Genomic DNA, 19,010 nt, shown 5'->3' with positions numbered 1-19,010 from the left:
TTCGGCTCTCATCGGTCACTTTCTCAACTCGTTTCAAGCGAGCTCTCTCTCGCAATCTGTTGCTCTCATACTTGTGTATGTTTGAAGTATAATACACTGCTTGCGGGAGTAGAAGACAATGCCTATGGAAGTACAAGACTCTGCTAATGAGAATATAAGACACTACATATGCGAGTATAAGACACGACTTGTAGAATAAACGAAAATACACTGATCAAATATATATAAGACAAAGCTTAAAAGAGTATAAGCATGGGCTCAAAAAATTGAAAAATGGTAACCCAAATTTGTAATCTTCTGTAGTTTTAAAGCCAATTCATAGTCGCCGCTTTATTAGTTGAATATTGTAATTTTTGAAATGTTTATCATATTGTTATTAGCATATCTTAAGTGATTAAGTCCGATCCTAACACGATTGGTATTAAAACTCTTGACCGTAGATTACGAATTTGGGTTACCTTTTTTTAAAATAAAAGTGATGCACCCTAACAAGCTTTATCTTGCTTAAATGATTAAAAAGCACTTTTAATTAAAAAATGTAATGAAATGTATAGCCCACAAATTTAAATTTTTAATCGACTGTAAAAGGAGAATGAATGTTTATATGTGAGTCGTGTATAAGAAATTCCTATAAGAATATAAGACACTGCTTATATGAGTCAAAAGGGTGCTCATATTAGTGATGTAAAAAAATATCGATGCATCGCACATCAAATTTTATTTAGCAACGTTTTGCAAAGTTTTACGATGCTTTTGCAAATACCGATGTTCATCGATGCATCGAAGCTTGACAAAAACATCGGTTGTTACGATTAAGTCTGCTATAAAAGAATAACATATAATAAATATGATTGCTACGGAAGCACTTATTGTTATAATTATAATTTAAAACATTGTTAATCAAAAATATGGATCAACGGAATTGAATCAACGTAATTTATTGTGATAATATTTATTTTAAATATTGTCAATGAAATATTGTTATTGTTATTATTATTAAAATTTTTATAATTTTATTAAATTCGAATAATATATATACGAAATCAAAGCTTAATTTTTATTAATTTTTTGTTTAATGGAATAAAACGGAACATCGGACACCATCAATTCATCGAAGTTTTTGACCGATGCTTAATACACCATCGAATTATCATGTTGTAAACATCGATGAACATCGACATCGAAGTTTCGACCCAAATTTACATCACTAGCTCACATGAGTCGAAGACTTGCATTTCTTATTGAATACCTATTAAAAATATTCTTTCTATTAGACAAATATTTTTCGGGTTTTGGCCTGAATAAGAACACACGAATCTTTGCTTTTTTCAATTGTATATATTTAATAGGAATTATAAGAAATCTCTTTAGAAGCAGTCGTTGATGGAGGGGAGAGCACCATTGCAGAACTTCCAGGTGGACCAGGCAGCCCATCCCTGCTGGCTGAGGACCTTCTGGGCGCAACGGACGGAGTTGGTGATGTCATCGGTCAAGAGAGCATTGCAGCTCAGTTTGCACTCGTTGTAGGAGAAGCGACCGTTGGCAGGCTGGCACCAGTAGTAGTTGTTGATCTGGAAGATACCGTAGTCGTTGGAGCCGTTGTAGTTCTCAGGTCCGACAACGCCGGTGCGGTAGGAGCTCTCGTGCTCGGCAATGCAAGTCCAGCGAGCCAGCTGGTCACGAGGAACGCCCAAGTTGGCCATCTCGCGGGCCAGGGAGCAACGGTTCATGGTGCGACCCAGAGCGGGAGCGGCGAAAGCCAGAGCCAAGAGAACAACGAAGAACTTCATGTTTACAATTTGCAGAAAACTGATATTGAATGACTGAATATTCGGCGCTTTTATAGGGTGAAATTATCTTTCTATGCAGCAGCTATCTTGAGTACTTTTCCTATCACAATGCAAAACACTTTAGCTTTTAATCTCAATTAATCAGTTTGCAACCTACTCGAAATTAAAACAGTGCGTATACGTCACATGAATATAATGATTATAAAAGAATTAATAAGAGCAAAGTTTTCTTTTAGGAAATGAATTGTGTTTCCAATATTGGCATTTCCTGGGATGATCTATGAGCACTCGAAAGTATGCAGTGAATTATCGATCGTTGCTTTATTGTTGTATTCCGCGAATTTTGGCAATGCTAATTGTTTCGTTTAGGGGATTTATCTAAACCTGTTCGAGCAGACATTAAAAAAGTTCATGTCATTAAGTTAAAATATTATACAAATGACGCTGACTTAACTTCTTAGCATATAGAGTATTTAAACATGTGATAACCCGACTGGACCACCATAATAATTTCACCCTATAAAAGCGAAGACGTTTGAGATATTCGATATCAGTTCTCATCATCAGTTTAATCATGAAGGCTTTCATCGTTTTGGTTGCTTTGGCTTTTGCCGCTCCCGCTTTCGGTCGCACCATGGATCGCTGTTCCCTGGCCCGTGAGATGGCCAAGTTGGGTGTTCCCCGTGACCAGCTCAGCAAGTGGACCTGCATTGCCGAGCACGAGAGCTCTTACCGTACCGGCATTACGGGCAAAAAGAACAAGAACGGCACGAATGACTACGGTATCTTCCAGATTAATAACAAATTCTGGTGCGAATCTGACGGCGTTCGCTCCCACAACATGTGTAAAATTAGCTGCAATGATCTGTTGACCGATGACATCACCAACTCCGTCCGTTGCGCCCGGAAGATTCAGGGCACCAAGCAGGGCTGGAACTCTTGGTCAACCTGGAAGTTCTGCAAGGGAGATGTGCCCTCCATCGACTCATGCTTCTAAGCGTTTTCGAACTCGTATTAATTAATTTATAAAAGCATACTCAATCGCACGATTATTTAATATATGCGTCGAATAAATTATTTTAAAGAAAGCATGGTAGCTCGCCTAAGTATTTAACAAGTGGGTCCGTTGCAGTTTAAATTCAAATTTAATTAAATTGACTTGTTGCTATAAAATTGATTAAACAGAAGCCCGAAAGTATGCAACACTTTCTCACGTTTGCAACTATTCATGCCGTAGCTGATAACAGCTGATAGCTATACAAGTGGTTTGCTATAAACGACTGAGCGACTGTTACATTTCAAATTGTGTATAATTTGCCTGTTTGTAGGAGAAAACTATTTAACATTTGTACCCGTTGTAGTTTTGTTTTAAATTTAATCAAATTAACTTGCTGCAATGAAAGAAATAAGACAGCAGCTTGATTTAGATTGTTGCTCTAAAATAATTAAATCAGCAGCCCGAAAGTATGCAACGCTTATTGCAAGAATTTATTTCTTGTTGCTGACAACAGCTTTCTGCTATGCTCTAAACGACTGAACGACTGTTACATTTCAAATAGCACAGAGTGAGATTATGCTTACCTGGCGCAAATTGATTTGCCTTGTTCGTAAATGGAGTCCAATGAATATTCATCTGCAACAGAGCTATAGACATTGGAGCGATTTTCCACCGCCTCCTCATAGCAGTAACTACAACTGCAGCAGGAATACTGGGAGCAGTAGGAGGAAGCATCTATATCCGTAATGCCAATGGAGCATTCTTCGTCTGGAGTTGGATGGGCACGCCGTCCCTGATGCGTTTCAGCCGGTGAGACTTTCTGTGGCTGTGGCGACTCTTCCCGTCTTGAAATATAGAACGAAATGTACAACCAGAAGAGATGCGTTAATATTTAATGATTTAATTACCTCTTATTGCGTGAGTCCATCGTATCCATGACGACGTTCCAGGTGCGGTGTATTAAGTAGAGCAGAAATAAGATTCGCGACGTCTCGCCGTTGTTTGTTGTTGCATTAGCCGCATTACCAGGTCCAGGTCCAGATCCAGATCCCAGACAGCTACTGGATCCAAGATGCGTCTTACTTTGCTTGTTATCCGTCTCGTTTTGAGGATAGCGAGCTGGAAGTGTCTTAGAACGGTACTCGTTCTGCAAGCAATATTCCCGCTTATGTTGCTGATAACGCCGACGCGTATTAAACTGGGAATCCCCTTCAACTCCACCTTCCACTCCAGTTGTGACTCTTTGTGTGATGCGGTTGCCCATTACGATGTCTTCAATTGGCGACTGTCAAACATTGCCTAATTTGACAGGAACATGGGATCACGTTAATAGCCAGCAAGATGCATGACGAGATTAACTAGAGATGTGTGTGAGTGTGTGTGTGTACAACGTACATGCAGAGCTCCTAACCAGTTTCCCAGCAGAACGCAAAAGTGAAGTGAACGACCAAGATCTGCGAATGGGCGGTGGAATTGGGTCAGCAACGAGTTCTCGTTCTCGAGTTCTTGTTTGGGGACGTTTATTGAGGTCAACAATGGACTGACCATGGAACACAATTTATAGAATTTATAGGCTGCCGCTGTTCCTTAGCGAGGAGGCTACTCAAAAGATTCTACTGGGTAATTACTATAAACAATCTTCTGGCTCTGTGTGATAGTTGATGAATTGCGTGGACCACTTGAACCAGTTTGGACATAAAAATGGACATAGACAACATGAATACATACGCACATCAATTCACATCACTGTCACAGAAAACATGGAACGACAGCCCAGCTAATGGGGTCACAGGAATAATACTCATAGATAGATGACATAAAGAATAAGGTCAAGACGCAATTTTACTATAAAGTATACATATGTACTTTTGTATTTAGCGTTTTTAACATTCTATTCTTTCGTTAGAAATGTACATTTGTATATTTCCCCAAAACAAATAATAGATTGCATTTTTTGTCGTTATCGGCAAATTTAAATTTTTGGATAAGTATTTAGAAAGAAGCATTTAAAATGTAACACTTTTTTATACCCTAAGCCCATTGAAAATAGGCAAAAAAGGGTATAATGTATTTGGCAGAATGTATGTAACAGGCAGAAGGGGGCGTGGCAGACCCCCCAAAGTATATATATTCTTGATTAGGATCAACAGCCGAGTTGATTGAGTCATGTCCGTCTGTCTGTCCGTCTGTTCAAACGCATCGATATCAGAGACTATGAGAGCTAGAGACTTCAAACTTATTAAGTAAGTTCCTAGATACCGTACGCAGATCAAGTATGTATTTTTTTTTGGAACGGACCGCTATATCATATAGCTGCCATAGGAACGATAGATCGAAAATGAAGTTTTAGTATGAAAAACTTCTTGGTCTTCTGAGATACCTCGACCAATGTGTATATCTGGGCTGGTATTATACATCCTGCCCAAATTTGGTTCAAATCGGACAAACATTTCGTATAGCTGCTAGACGCTCAGTCGAAAATCAAATCTTAGTATGAAAAAGTTTTTTGAGATATCTTAACCAAACTCATAGAATATGCATTTAAGCTAGTGTTATTTATCCTGGCCAAATTAGCTGCCATAGACACAATCAGTCGAAAATCAACTTTCAATACAGAGTACCTGGGCACAGGGTATCCTACTGTCAAGCGGGCTGGACTGTAACCGCCCACTTTTTTTTCCATTATTAAATAATATTAAATTTAAATTACCTAAATTATTAAAAATATAAATTTTGATGGAACTTGTAATGGCAACAAATATAAATTTCTAAGTAATGGAATAATAGTCAAAAAAAAAACCTTGGAATAAAATATACATTTGTATAAACTTTCGCTCAGTTTTATATTATCAAAAAATTTTCATTTAACACGAATTGTACGGGCAACATATGAAAATATATGGAATATACGGAAAAACACAAGATTAAAACAATAATTAATCAAATTAACACTTCGTGTAAATTTGTCTTAAGCGCGAACTTTTCAGAATGTCTTATCACTGACCCATGTTCGTTGTGGTGCCAAAAGTGACCGCTAAACGACTGCGCATGTCTGTGCTTGTTCATTATCTTTGGTTATACTATCTGAGAGGTAAATTCAAAGTGTTGCTTAAGTGTATAAACAGGGCGAAGCTTATCAGTCACAATATATGAAGTAGACCCCTGACTGGTCGGTTTAGTTTAATAATACAGTGAATGTTGCATTAATAAGGCAGCTCTATGAATGAAAGAGATTGCGAAGCATTCAATTCTAACAGTATTCCATTCTAAAATGGATCAGCTTGTATGGGAAACGTTTATTAATGGCGAAACTACATTAGAGCGCGAATTCAATGAATTTCAACCAATTTTTAGATGGTATTTTAATAGTACTTAATGCCACAGCCTTTCAAATTTATGTTAAATAGAATGTAGAAGCATTTCATGTAAGAAGTTAACAGGTTTAGGCCATAGATTCAAGTTGTAAACATAAAGAGCAACCGGTTCGTTAAGGTGACAAAAATGCTGAAGGGGAAAGTTAGCAGTGCGCTTGGAAAATTTCGTAGGGTAGGTTGAGAAATCTACATAAAGCTTGTTTTGTTTTGTGGTCACAAATCGAGTTACTACTGTACTAGAGCAACGTCATAAATTGGAGCCAAGACATGTACTATATGCGTGCAATTAGTTTTAAAATTAAGACAGTAATTAAATATGCTGCTTCGTATATGGTTTATCTTATCGCACATATTGGTCACCCTGTATGAGAGGCAATGTTAACTATAGGACAAGCCAAAAACCAAGCCACAAGTTAAAATGAGGTGTTCGTTGGGGTTGTTTCACAGTCGTGTTTACAACGATCGTGTGAAAACAACTAACAGTTGCAGTCGGAGCTTTAAAACAACAACAACAAAAACAACAACAACACCACATGTAATAGGAGCTGCTACCAATAAAAAGTGTAATATCATGAGCCAAAGTCAACTCAACACATCTCAACTAATCTTTGAGGAGAAGCCACTGCATGTGCCGAGTCTGGAGGAACTGCAGAGTGGTAAGCAGATTCTAGCAGAGATTCTCACAAAGAGATATGAACACGACACGAACAAATGACCTTCAACAATTGTGTCGAACTTTCCATAGCCGGTTTTTTTGGAGGCAATTGCGTTCTCTCTCTCTCTCTCTCTCTCTCATTTTCTCTCCCATCCACTCTCGCACTGCGTTTTTCAATATGAGCACCAAAACAAACCAAAAAAAGTCAACTTCGGCACGTGAAAGATTTGATACCCTTGCTGTTTTTTTTAGGTATATAAAACAGTTTTCATATAAAAGTTACAAAAAGAAAATTCTTTCAAAAAAAGTTATTGTTTAATTTAATTAAAATTCGTAGACAAAACCGAAAAATTTGTATAAAAAATATTAAAAATTTCTTAATTTTATTTGGTCAAAATGTATTGAAAAACGAATCAAAGAAAAAAATGTATACAAAGTAATTAGTTTTATTCAACTTAGTAAAAATACCTAGAAAATCAAAAAGAATTTCATCTAGAAAAATTGCATTTAATTTAGTCAAAATACATTCCATACGTATCTTGCAAAAACGAAATAATTTTAATCCAACAATTTAAATTTGATTTAAGATAATTAGAATATCTTTACAAACGCAAAAATTTCTCTTATAAAAATTCTTTTTTAATTCGTTTGTCCCTATATGTGCTATATGATAAAGTAGCTACAATTCCACCATAACAAATGTCATAACAAATTTATAATGCTATTCTAAAGGGTAAAAAAACATATGTGAAGCTTTTGCTCAAATTCTGCTCAGCTTTTGACTGTTTGCTCGTTTGTTCGTTGTCTTGATTGAGGGCGAGATAAAGCTTTTAATAGCATCTCTCTCTCTCTCTTTCTCTCTCTCGCTCTCTGTTTGCAGTTATACAGGGTGTACTGAAAAAGAACTTTGCAACGGCATGTGTAAGTGTGGGCGACTGTCCCGATTTGAAGGCACCTCAATACGGACTTGTGGAATCGGGATTGGGAGGGAAACCAACTTTACTGGAAGTCGGTGGTCCGCCGTATTTATTGCCGCTTGTGCAGCGCAACAAGTTGTACAACATTACGGAGATTACACGCAAGATACAGGGTCCTGGTAAGATATTTGCTGTAGGTGCCGGAGCTGGACCCTATCCCATTCGCAGCTCCAACTGTGAAGGCATCTATAACTTGTCGGTCAGTGCAAAGGATGAGTTGACCAATGGCAGTTACACGGCCACGGTGCGAGGGGAGCACGAGGAATGCGTGCTAGAGCGCATACCGAGTACGGAACCGCGCTGTGCTCTCCTCCTGAATCTCTACCTGAGCCGGGGAGAGGCCGGACCCGTGTTAAAGATCTGCGCCAAGCAGCGCAAAGGTGAACTTAACTTTATTGAGTGCATACGCAAGGGACTGGAGGAGCACTATGGTGACCAGGTGGTCGGCTTGGGTGGCATTTTTGTGATCAAAAAGGGTGCCGCCCATCAGCACGTGATGCGAGATTTCAGCAAGACACCCATTAATACCGATGATGAGGTCAATGAGTGGCTCAAATTCTACGAGATGCCCGCACAACTGAATGCCCTTGGCACCTTGGTGACCAAAGAGCACGACCTCGATTTGCGACTCCAGCACTTTCACTCCTTCTCATTCAGCAACTGGGGAGGTCACTATCACTATGACACCACGCCCGATATTGTCGAGTACGAGGCCTATCTGAATGTGGCGGAGCGTGTGGTCCGTGTGGATAAACCACTTGACACCCACAAGGTGGGCAGAGACTAATGTACGTTTTGATAAGCCCTAACTATATATAAAAACTAAAAATAGACTCGTGAAAATTTCAGTTAAATTTTAGACCCTGTATTTAATATAAACATAGGTCCTATAAAGTTTGTCAGAGGCGATTTGGGCTTAATAAGCAATATATATATTTAATTTTTGATCAGCATCAACAACCTAGTCGATATGAGCACCTAGATCTCAGAGACTATAAGAACCAGAGACACCTAACTAAGTATGTGGGCTCTAAGCAGATCAGAATTGAATAAAAAACAAATAAATAGATTATTTTTAAAGTTACAGTCTGGAGATTTGGCACACATGATAAAAATCACAGTACACTTGTGCCCATAAAATTTTATCATGTTCACGATTTAAACTCAAAGGTTATTCACAGAACAATTAAAAGAAAACTGACGAAACATACAAAGCTTGCTAGATGTTGCATTGTGTGTTTGTATTTTCATAGTAAGAACAGGGTCTATCGCAGTCGGATTCTTTCGACTGTAGTCTTTCTACTTCTTTTATTTATAGAATTTAGCGAACCATTAAAAGCTGGACAAAATTAATCCACTTAGCCCGAAGATATTTTTAACTTGACGTAATTGCCAGAAATGTGACAGACAAATTGACGTCTTAACTTTCTACGGTTCAAAAATCGATCGAATAAGATCAGATCGCAGTTCCCATTTCTTAGTCGAAGTTCTGGTTTTATAACTCTGCTGGACGCTCTAATGAGAGATTCAGATACGGCGACTAGCTAAGCAGGCCGTAAATAATGCAACAAGCATGCAGTAATCTATGTACAATGTTTCAGTTTTTCTTCTATTTTTTTTTTTTTTTTTTGCATCGCTGATCGTTAATTATTTAATAGCTTTGATTCAAGTTTTGAGTGTGTATGAGGATCGTGCCGACCAAAAGCTATTAAGATGTTGTTTTTGTAAATTTCTCGTCTATCGAAACTGGATGTTCAATATAGATTGCATTATGGTCAATAACAATTGGCTTTAATGACAGATATAAGTTGCAGATGCACTCACAAGCACGTCCATAATGATATCCACACTTATAACAACTTACCCAGTTTTAAAAATTTTCATTCATTGAGAATTATATCGTATTTCTGGTTTGAGGTCGCGACTTCGTCTAACGTTTTTAACGGACAGATTTCTAATATTTGCATTTAACTATTTATTATTCAAATTTCAAATTTCGGGCAAGCTTCTCCCGTTCGCTTAAAAACATACTTTTCATATATCGACCATCGATTGAACCACTTTAATCTTCCATTGGCACAAAGCGAGGGACAAAAATGAGGAAGGTATTGTATTGTCTGTGCATATGGTAGAGAAATGCAAATGCGATTTCACGAAGACAGAAAAAGAAAATATTTTTTATTATTTCTTATTTTTTTTGTCGTTGTTGTTGTGTGTGTTTTGCTGTTTTTCTAGTCGCTTACACATTTATTCACATTTTAAACTCACTATTAGCACTTTTTATTAGCTGCCTCTCGTGACGAGTCGATCGTTGAGACTCGTGTTGCCGTCGAAGTCGGAATTGGAGCTGTAACCGAAGTTGATGCTCGAGTCGCGTTCACGTCTGACGTCTGTTCGGCTGAAGCTCGCGTTGCAGACTGAATTAAGTTTCATGCCGCTTTTGTTGACTGCTTGTTGATGCCGCTTGCCACTTTAACTTGATAGCAACATGTTGTTGTTGTTATTGTTGGTCTGCGTCTGGTTATTCCCGGTATTCGGAAAATAAAAGAGTGTAGATCAGTAGTTGGATCTTATCAAATATATTTATTATTGATCCACAACACTCAAATGAAATGTAAAGGTAAGAATAACGTAATTCTGCAAATATATTTTTTGGTATGGGCTGAATTTAAGCGCTTATTTTGAAAGAAATTTTGTTATTTATACTATTTTTCTTCATTCTGGCATTTCCGTTTGGACTTTAGTTTTAGAGATTATAAGAGCTAGATCGCTCACATTTCAAAAGTTAAGGAAACAATTCAATCATATTGAACTTCAGTACCGGGTATCTTATAGTCGGCGACTCTACTGCTTACTTGATTGTTGTTGCTATATTTATGGCTGGCTAGTTTTTGATTGAAATTGTCGTTTAATCTCAATTTGGACACATTTGATGAGAGCTACTAGATGAAATGTACCATGACTAAACAGCGTCAAGTGCATTAAACAATGCAGGCCAACTGCAAGTTTCCAATTCCCAACCAGTTCCCACTGCCAATGCCATTGCCAATTGTGATACCATCAATATTCGTTTGCTCTCGTTTGGTCACTGCCCAAAGGCAACACCACACCTCCGAACAGACTCCCCCAAATGCCGGGCATTGAACCGCAAAACTTGGTACTCCGCCGGCACCTTAATTGAAGTTGCATAATGAACCTCAACTAAATCGTTCATGTACCGGGAAGGTATGTATTGGCGTACAAGATGCTTGTTTAATTAAAATAGACAACAAAAATGGCAAAACGGGTTTACATGCTTCATTTGCACCAAGAGAGATAACATTGTTATACACCTTATAAAATTATCAAAACAGTCTAGAAAATTAATGAAGAATGTATATGTTGCTGTCCCCATTATTTTGTAATTTTTAAAATCATTTAAAACAATGTTTTTTAGAATTGGCGTAGATATTGTTTAATTTTGTAAAGCATTCGCAATAGTTTGTATAGCTAACAAATTAAACTCTTATCCAAAACTATTCATTTGAAATTAAAAGCACATTTTCGTTTAGGCTAAAATCTAACAATATAAGATCCTGAAATTTCTGGTTCTGACTTCCACAGATTGCTCAGATAGTTTATTGATATTGAATTTTTTTAAACAGTAACAAGAACAAAAATTAGAGTATTTAAATAAATTGAAAATCTCTTTGTAGGACTGTCTCTTTGGAAAAGCATTAAATGCCGAAAGGAAATGAAGAAATTATCTTAGGCAGAACGATGTAATTAATTTGATGTTACTCGTTAAATATATAAATTAAGCGACCATTTTAACCTTTAGGATTTACAATTGTATAAATAGTATATACGCATGCCAATCGGGACCAGAAATTAAAAACAGGTATGTCTTAGGATGGCGCTCCTCGAGCAACTAACTAGAAATGCAGGCAGACGCGTTTATCGGTGGATGTAATTCCGGCAATTCATATTGTGGTCAATGCCGTACCGCGTCATCATGAACAAATCATCTATTGGTAGCGGGACAGCGTTGGCAGTGGTGCAAAGGATGTCGGGACTGTTGATGAGTAGACTGCTTGCGTACTAAATTAGGGAATTAGGTGTTATAAGACAAAAGTAAATTTAATATCATGATCTTGCTTACCGCCAGAAGAGCGAGCTGCCGCGCTTGAGTTCTCTGCGCGACTGCAAATCATTCCAGCAGTCGACCCAGCTGGAGTACTTGGGCATTATGGGTGGTTGTCCGGCCATCAGGCGAGATCCGCTAATTGAAGAGCAGGTGGAAACCACCTGAAGTGGATACAGCAGGCTTGAGAAAGCAAAGCCTGTAAGGCTCGCATTGTATTGCCTGGCAACCTTGTCCTTGATGAAATATTTGTTGACAATGAAAACGGAGGAGCTGGACAGCACAAGGCAGGCCACATCACACAGCAGCTTGGGGATCAGGCCGGCAAAGAAACCCAAAATGCCTTCACTCGTCCAGATTTCGGCAATCGAGCCCAGAATTGAGTTATAAAGCGTTTCACGACCCACAAATTGTGCCATCATGCGTAGCGAAATCACATGGAACGGATGGGAGACAACAATGCCACTGACTGTCAGTACAATATCGCGTTTCAGGTTATACTTGAATTGTACATAGCTGGCGGGAAATATGATTGATTAATTGACAACTATGAATGACTAGTGGTAAACCAACTTCTCCTCCTCGCTTAGCTCGGACTCATCCTTGTCCTCCTGATAAGCCAGTCCAAGCTTCTCGGCCACGCGTTCGCTCACAACCATGCTCAGAACGGAGCCAGCCAATTTGGGGGCCAAGCCACGATAGCAGCCGTAGAAGCCATCAACTCTTTTGATATGACCGACTGTGAAAGTGTAACATAATCAGTGAGCGAAGTTCAATTTGAATGCCGGTACTTACTGTACTGGAATATGTTAGGCAACAGCATAACAGGTCTGCCAAGCATGGATTTGCCTGGTCTCGCGCCAATGGGCTCATATCCAATCTGTATCAACGTCTTTGAGTACTCGAATGGATGCAGTGCAGCGCTAACTCCGAGACGCATTCCAAACCGAATCCAGCCATTAACCTCGTTGTCCTCATTTCTTGAATAATCTGCGAGGGCGGCCATTGTTTATGTTGCTCTTTCTGTTTTTGTAGACCTGATCTTGATGGAAAATTGAGAATTTTAGCTGTGCGGGTCTGAAAAATTAACCGGTCGGCACGTCTGCCCTTTTTTTCGCTTTAATTCAGGTTACAAAACTTTGACAGCTGGAACAGCCGTTTCGTTCTGAAGCTCAAATGAACGGTTCATTAAAATGAACGAGTGAACTTGTTTTGTCATTTATCAACTATATAGCTCAATTTGTTTATTTTGTTGTTTAATTGTTCAATAGGTTATTTTTATTGTTACAAAAAGCGAAAATATTTCTTTTGCAAAACGCTTTTTAACCCACAACGGTCCAAATGTTGCCAGCCGACCGAAAGGATGCCAGCCGGATAATTTCAAAGATCTGGCAATGTGCACCACCTTATGTCAAATGAAAAAATTGGTAACTTACAAATTTTCCACCTTATTTTGACAATTTCTTAATTTTAAAGCTAGAATTTTTAAAATTATTGTTGAAATTTTGTGCATTTTTCAATATTTTTTTCAGAATTATAATTTGGCACTTTCTCTCCCATTGGGATGAATGAACCTTCATTAAATTGCTTACATTTATTTTATGTTATTTCGAAATTTTAATTTTCCTAAAATTATTAATTCATCGCAAAGTTTTGGTATTTCTATATTTGCAAAACCTAAATTTAAATTTATAGGTACTGGCGCCCAAAAATGAGCAGGCTTTTTCAGCAAATTGAACTAAGAGTTCCAACTCTAGTTCCTCCAGTGCTGCCAACTATTTAGGGGAATATATAGCTGCTTCTGGATAGAAAGCCTCCGAAAAATAGATAAAACAAAAAAACTAAGCCAACTTTTTTAACAGCGGCGGCCAAAACCGAGTCGGCACAAACTTAGTGCTGCCAACTTGTTTTAAAAGTCATATCGCAGCAATAAAACGGCTTGGCAGGCTTGGTTCGCGGCCATTCATCGGCTAGTCCGTGTGGGTGGGTTTCTGTAGGTGTAAAATGCATAGGTATTTGTTGAATATTTCCTACATTGGCACGAGTTTTCGGTAAGCAGCTGAATTGCCAAAAATCAAGGGAAATGTATTAATAAAAACTTGCAGTGGTATTCAGAAGACGGTAAACAAGTCGGAGTTACCTCGTTTGGACACAAGTACAGTGCAAGGGAGCTTGGAGTTGGCATTGCGCGTTTTTCGACCCACAAACGAAATTCAAACGGTGCTCTCCAGTCGGTAAGTATTCTCCTTCTGAATTCAATTAAATTCAAGGACAAGTTACACAATAATTGAATTTATTTCAGAACAGATGCGGGAGTGCATGCATTGCACTCCACCATTCATGTGGACTTGGAGCGCAGCGATGGCAATCCCTATGATACGACCACATTGACAGGTGTCCTCAATCGAACGCTGGACAAACACAGTTTACCCATTCGTGTCTTGAGCACACAGAGAGTAGCGGACACTTTCCATTGCAGATATCACGCTACTGGTCGCACCTACTTGTATCGCTTGGCTGTTGCCAGGAATGTCACGGAGGGAGCAGAGGGCAGAGGACTGAAGAACAAGGGTTACGAAGTCTTTCTACCCGTGGAAGAGATTGACCGTTGTTATTTTCTGCAGTAAGCAATTAGTTAATGAGCTTATGCATCTATGTGATCTCTTAATCTTTGTAGAAACGCCACTTTTGATATCAAACGATTAAGTGATGCTGCTCGCATGTTCGTCGGTGTCCACGACTTTCGCACCTTTATGAGCACAAGTCGGCAGAAGAGTCAAAGTCGCGACCATCCCATGTTTACAGTGCGTAAAATTGATGAAATCAACATACGCCCGGGAAAAAGTCTTGCACTGGGTCCCAACGCAACATTGGCAACTGAAACCTATGATTACTGGGACATAGAGATCAAGGCCAGGTCATTTCTCTACAAACAGGTGCGCCGTATAGTGGGAACGCTGCTTGCAGTAGCAAACGGACGCATCGACGAGCGCTCCATCTATCAGATGCTAACGATTCCCTCGAAGCACAACTGGGATCATCGTGTGCTGGTTGCACCTGCGTGTGGTCTCTACCTGTGCCGCGTGCACTATAGGGATACAGCCTTTGAGCTTCCAGACGAGACAAGTCACTAACCAAGTTGATAACATGATACTGCTGTATGAGCTACAGAAGCGTTTGGCCAATCTAAGGCCCACCACCACGATTGTGACCACACCCACCGGTGCTCGTTACGTTGAACGTAGCAAATCTTCGGACAGCGATGATGCAACTGCTAAGAGCCCTGAACAACTGGAGGCACGACAATACGGATTCGTTGTGGACACTAAGCCCGACAGTGTGCCCGCTTGCATACTAAGTGAATTCCTTTACTTGGGATCCCAGGACGCAGTCACCGCCGAGAATGCCATCAAGTACAAATTGACGCACGTACTTAGCGTGGGTATTGAAACACCCAACGTTGAGTTACCGACAACTGTCAAGTGCAAGCATTTACCATGCCTGGATTTGCCTGAGACAGATCTGCTGCACTACGTCCTTCCAGTTGCCATAGACTTCATCGAGGAAGTGCACGCAGTCAAGGGATGTGTCTTGGTTCATTGCAATGCGGGAGTCTCTCGTTCATCCTCAGTTGTCATTGGTTACCTTATGCAACGCCGTGACATGTGCTTCGAGGAGGCCTACAACCTGGTTAAATCGTGGCGGCCCTGCATACAGCCAAATGCAGGATTCATGCAGCAGTTGAAGAAATTTCACAATACAGAAGCCAAATAACTTTTAACAAAATGCCACATTTGCGTCAATAAAAAAGAATTTGTTTTCGTGTTAGGCTAGGACAATAGGTTTAAAATTCATTTAATTTATTGTTGAATCTTAAGATTTTAATACTTTTTATTTATTGTTAGATCTTTAGAGTATCAACAATTAAAAATAGAAATAAAATTAATCCTATTGACACCAAAAATTGATCAAAAGGCATCATTCATCGAAATCAGTTAAGGCCTGGGAAAGTTATGAGTTTAATGTTTTAAAAATAAAAAGCCGGCATTTACATTACTTCATAATTTTCTCAAAATTAATTAAATTAGGACGTTAAACAAAGATCAAAATGAGAATGATAACAATGATAACCGAAAACATGCTTTCATTCATTTTTGAAATGTAATAACAAATGTCATTATCGCTTAATCAAGATGAACTTATCGATCATTACCATATGTGGCCACAAATTTGCTATCGGAGTATCGTTAGCGATGTCAGCCCTGGTGCTCAGCTGGCCTCTTTGTTGTTCCGAAAGTATAAATGCAAAAACTCAAAGCTGTAATTTTCATTTTGGCAGCTTTTAGCAGCTGTGCAAATGGCGACTGTGGCTGCAATAAGCTGGACAGAGATGCCTCCACATCGGAAACAGTGTCCCAGTTGCCGGATCAACAGGTGTGCCAGCAACAGGCAGGGAATAAAAATAAACACTATCGCGATTACTACGCGGATTTGGAACAAGGGATTGAGGAGGATATGTCACTGATACCAGGTGGCAGTCTGCATGTTGGCACCGATGAACCACATTTCCAGGCGGATCGTGAATCTCCAGAGCGTCTTGTCCAGCTCAAAAATTTCTATATGGACAAGTACGAAGTGTCCAATGCAAATTTCGAAAAGTTTGTCAAGGCAACAAACTACACGACGGAAGCGGAACGCTTCGGGGATAGTTTTCTATTCAAAACGCTGCTGACGCCAAGTCAGCAGTCGGAGCTGGAGGAGTACAGGGTAGCTAGTGCTGTCTGGTGGTACAAAGTCAGCGGAGTCAGTTGGCGCAAACCACACGGCATTAATAGCGGTTTAAAGGGTAAGTCTGCATGTCAGGAATCCAGCAATATTTGAAATACTTAACATTTTACGGTTTCTAGGTTTGGAGCAGCATCCTGTAGTGCATGTGTCCTGGCGCGATGCTGTCGCCTATTGCACATGGGCCGGAAAACGTTTGCCCAGCGAGCCGGAGTGGGAAGCGGCCTGTCGAGGCGGTAAACAACGTAAGCTCTATCCTTGGGGCAACAAATTGATGCCCAAGGACAAGCACTGGCTGAATATCTGGCAAGGAGAGTTTCCCGATGGAAACACAGCCGATGACGGATATAAATATACGTGTCCTGTCAACGAGTTTCGTCAAAACAACTACGATCTGTACAACATTGTGGGCAATGTGTGGGAATGGACCTCAGATCTCTGGCAGCCGGATGACACCAGCGAAACACCAAATCGTGTCAAGAAGGGCGGCTCCTATCTGTGCCACAAGTCATATTGCTATCGCTATCGCTGTGCGGCACGTTCCCAAAACACCGAAGACAGTTCGGCGGGCAATTTAGGATTTCGATGCGCCAAGGATGCTTGAGGTGCATGTGTAAACATATGAATCTTTTTATTATGTCTAAAAACTCCAGATATATTCATTTTTGTGATTTTTATCTCATGTGCATAGAATATTTAAGATTAATTTTAATATTGAAGGCTTAAAGAGAGAATGTAATGATGTTATCCCTGCTTTAAGGGTGAAGGGAAGTGGCGCCAATGATTTGCATAAAGTTATTGCTGCTCGCGTTCCGGATTTGTGCCTCCACAGCCATCGACTCTCTCCGCTTCTTGCGATTGGTCTTGAGTCTGGCTTGATGTTGTCTCTGCAATTTTGCCTCGTTCTTGCGAGCTGGCGGTTTTGGCTGATATGGCAAAGGCACTTTGTTATCACGACTAAAACATAAGCTGCAGTTAGTTATTTGAATTAACGACATTATCAGATCAATAATTACCTTTCGCGGCACACTTTACAGGTTCCATTGATGGGATCAGAGTGCTTTTCCCACTTAATATCCATCACTAGGCAACCACACCATCCCAATGTATGCAGAAAGATGAAGAATTTACGGCTTCTATATTTTGGATCCTGACCACACTGCTGTGCATGACGAATCCAACCCGTCCCCTTGATCTTCACCATGCCACATCGAATACAGCTTGTCCAATTGCGTATGTCTCCAATGGACACCCACTTGGATTTGGTTGCTATTATTGGTTTCACATCTACAGGCTCCACAGGTAGATCTTCCACTTCCTCGCTGTCTACATGCACATCGACATGATCGGCAGCAGATTCGTGCTCCAGATTGATATCAACCCCATTGCCGTCATGATCTTGAACTTGTTCTTGCACCTGCTCCGCCTCCTGTGATCTGCCGACTGTTATCACCATTCCCCTTAGTGGATTATGCGGCGTGTGATCGGAAAATGGTGGCCATGGTTCTGAATACACAAATACATGCTTCGATCCGGTGAGACAAGGTGCGTGTGCCTCCAGTACATCAAGATCCCGCCACATGTTGCAGTAGAAACATTTCATTCGAGGCGGCTGCGCACAACAAAAACAGTGACAGTGATAACTCTGTTGAGTTCCCGACACCTGTAGACACAAAGTGGCTGTTGCACTCGCTTGGAGCGCTCCACATCGGCAACAAACGCACTCCATGTCGACAATCAATTTCACAGCCAAATATACTTGAGCAGATTAGAGTTTACAAAATTGAACAGGAGCTAAAATACATTCAACCAATACGATCGGCTTATCACTTAATTCTGAGTCAGTGCGACTAGATTTTGTGCAGCGGTAGATAAAGCTTTCCGTCTTTGCCGCCAATTTTTGTTAACTTTCGCGCGCTATAGAACAATAAAATTCACTAATGTTTTTTATTTTTTTTGTTATAGATTACATATTTATAAATGCTTTTAATGTGATTCACAGTTGGAATTTTCACACACAATCTTCACATCGTACTGATCAAGTGAATTAAAAAGGGTGGCAGCCATGGTTTTCGAAAAAAGCTCCGTTTCCATATTTAGATCAAATTGAAAAATAGGGTTTTTTGGTAAGATCTCCAATTTTGAAGTTAGAATTTTAAATTTGTTACAGAATTGTTGTTAAAATTTGACCGAATTTCACATTTTTGATTTAAAATTAAGTTATACAGCTTCAACCCTGATAAGTGATGAGCTCCCAACATTCACTAATATTATAACCTTAATTTCAAAAAATTTCGAATTAACATTTT

At 39.6% G+C, this 19,010-nt stretch overlaps 9 protein-coding genes across 9 annotated transcripts; 5 read left to right on the top strand and 4 right to left on the bottom strand.

Annotated features, from left to right (window-relative positions):
• Positions 1 to 1,321: 1,321 nt before the first annotated feature.
• Positions 1,322 to 1,819, bottom strand: LOC117787622 (lysozyme B). Its single transcript, XM_034626194.1, has one exon. The coding sequence runs from the start codon at positions 1,788 to 1,790 to the stop codon at positions 1,368 to 1,370; it is 423 nt and encodes a 140-aa protein (XP_034482085.1). The 5' UTR covers positions 1,791 to 1,819; the 3' UTR covers positions 1,322 to 1,367.
• Positions 1,820 to 2,352: 533 nt separating this feature from the next.
• On the top strand, positions 2,353 to 2,878 carry LOC117787626 (lysozyme A/C-like). Its single transcript, XM_034626198.1, has one exon. It carries the CDS (start codon positions 2,365 to 2,367, stop codon positions 2,785 to 2,787), a length of 423 nt encoding a protein of 140 aa, XP_034482089.1. The 5' UTR covers positions 2,353 to 2,364; the 3' UTR covers positions 2,788 to 2,878.
• Positions 2,879 to 3,367: 489 nt separating this feature from the next.
• On the bottom strand, positions 3,368 to 4,335 carry LOC117788525. The gene is given in 4 exon segments (XM_034627309.1): positions 3,368 to 3,632; positions 3,696 to 4,055; positions 4,057 to 4,145; positions 4,183 to 4,335. Coding segments are annotated over 4 exon segments (867 nt in total).
• Positions 4,336 to 6,601: 2,266 nt separating this feature from the next.
• On the top strand, positions 6,602 to 8,722 carry LOC117788209 (ester hydrolase C11orf54). The gene is made up of 2 exons (XM_034626905.1): positions 6,602 to 6,817; positions 7,697 to 8,722. The coding sequence occupies exons 1-2, from the start codon at positions 6,733 to 6,735 to the stop codon at positions 8,578 to 8,580; spliced, it is 969 nt and encodes a 322-aa protein (XP_034482796.1). The 5' UTR covers positions 6,602 to 6,732; the 3' UTR covers positions 8,581 to 8,722.
• A 2,499-nt stretch (positions 8,723 to 11,221) lies between these two features.
• Positions 11,222 to 13,082, bottom strand: LOC117788106 (mitochondrial carrier homolog 2). The gene is made up of 4 exons (XM_034626771.1): positions 12,712 to 13,082; positions 12,490 to 12,655; positions 11,935 to 12,432; positions 11,222 to 11,873 (listed from the first exon to the last, which is right to left on the bottom strand). Exons 1-4 carry the CDS (start codon positions 12,920 to 12,922, stop codon positions 11,801 to 11,803), a joined length of 948 nt encoding a protein of 315 aa, XP_034482662.1. The 5' UTR covers positions 12,923 to 13,082; the 3' UTR covers positions 11,222 to 11,800.
• Positions 13,083 to 13,851: 769 nt separating this feature from the next.
• On the top strand, positions 13,852 to 15,080 carry LOC117788723 (tRNA pseudouridine synthase-like 1). The gene is made up of 4 exons (XM_034627565.1): positions 13,852 to 13,967; positions 14,022 to 14,150; positions 14,219 to 14,539; positions 14,594 to 15,080. Exons 1-4 carry the CDS (start codon positions 13,921 to 13,923, stop codon positions 15,048 to 15,050), a joined length of 954 nt encoding a protein of 317 aa, XP_034483456.1. The 5' UTR covers positions 13,852 to 13,920; the 3' UTR covers positions 15,051 to 15,080.
• On the top strand, positions 15,032 to 15,844 carry LOC117788724 (dual specificity protein phosphatase 19). Its single transcript, XM_034627566.1, has one exon. The coding sequence runs from the start codon at positions 15,064 to 15,066 to the stop codon at positions 15,688 to 15,690; it is 627 nt and encodes a 208-aa protein (XP_034483457.1). The 5' UTR covers positions 15,032 to 15,063; the 3' UTR covers positions 15,691 to 15,844.
• A 325-nt stretch (positions 15,845 to 16,169) lies between these two features.
• LOC117788069 (formylglycine-generating enzyme) lies at positions 16,170 to 17,690 on the top strand. The gene is made up of 2 exons (XM_034626736.1): positions 16,170 to 16,762; positions 16,824 to 17,690. The coding sequence occupies exons 1-2, from the start codon at positions 16,219 to 16,221 to the stop codon at positions 17,303 to 17,305; spliced, it is 1,026 nt and encodes a 341-aa protein (XP_034482627.1). The 5' UTR covers positions 16,170 to 16,218; the 3' UTR covers positions 17,306 to 17,690.
• Positions 17,316 to 18,756, bottom strand: LOC117788070. Its single transcript, XM_034626737.1, has 2 exons — positions 17,718 to 18,756; positions 17,316 to 17,658 (listed from the first exon to the last, which is right to left on the bottom strand). The coding sequence occupies exons 1-2, from the start codon at positions 18,428 to 18,430 to the stop codon at positions 17,457 to 17,459; spliced, it is 915 nt and encodes a 304-aa protein (XP_034482628.1). The 5' UTR covers positions 18,431 to 18,756; the 3' UTR covers positions 17,316 to 17,456.
• Positions 18,757 to 19,010: the final 254 nt, after the last annotated feature.

Source organism: Drosophila innubila (genome assembly GCF_004354385.1).
Source record: "Drosophila innubila isolate TH190305 chromosome 3L unlocalized genomic scaffold, UK_Dinn_1.0 0_D_3L, whole genome shotgun sequence".
In the NCBI taxonomy this organism is placed as follows: Eukaryota; Metazoa; Arthropoda; class Insecta; order Diptera; family Drosophilidae; genus Drosophila; species Drosophila innubila.
The sequence above is the reverse complement of the archived record's forward strand: the minus strand, read 5'-3'. Positions and strand labels throughout refer to the sequence as shown.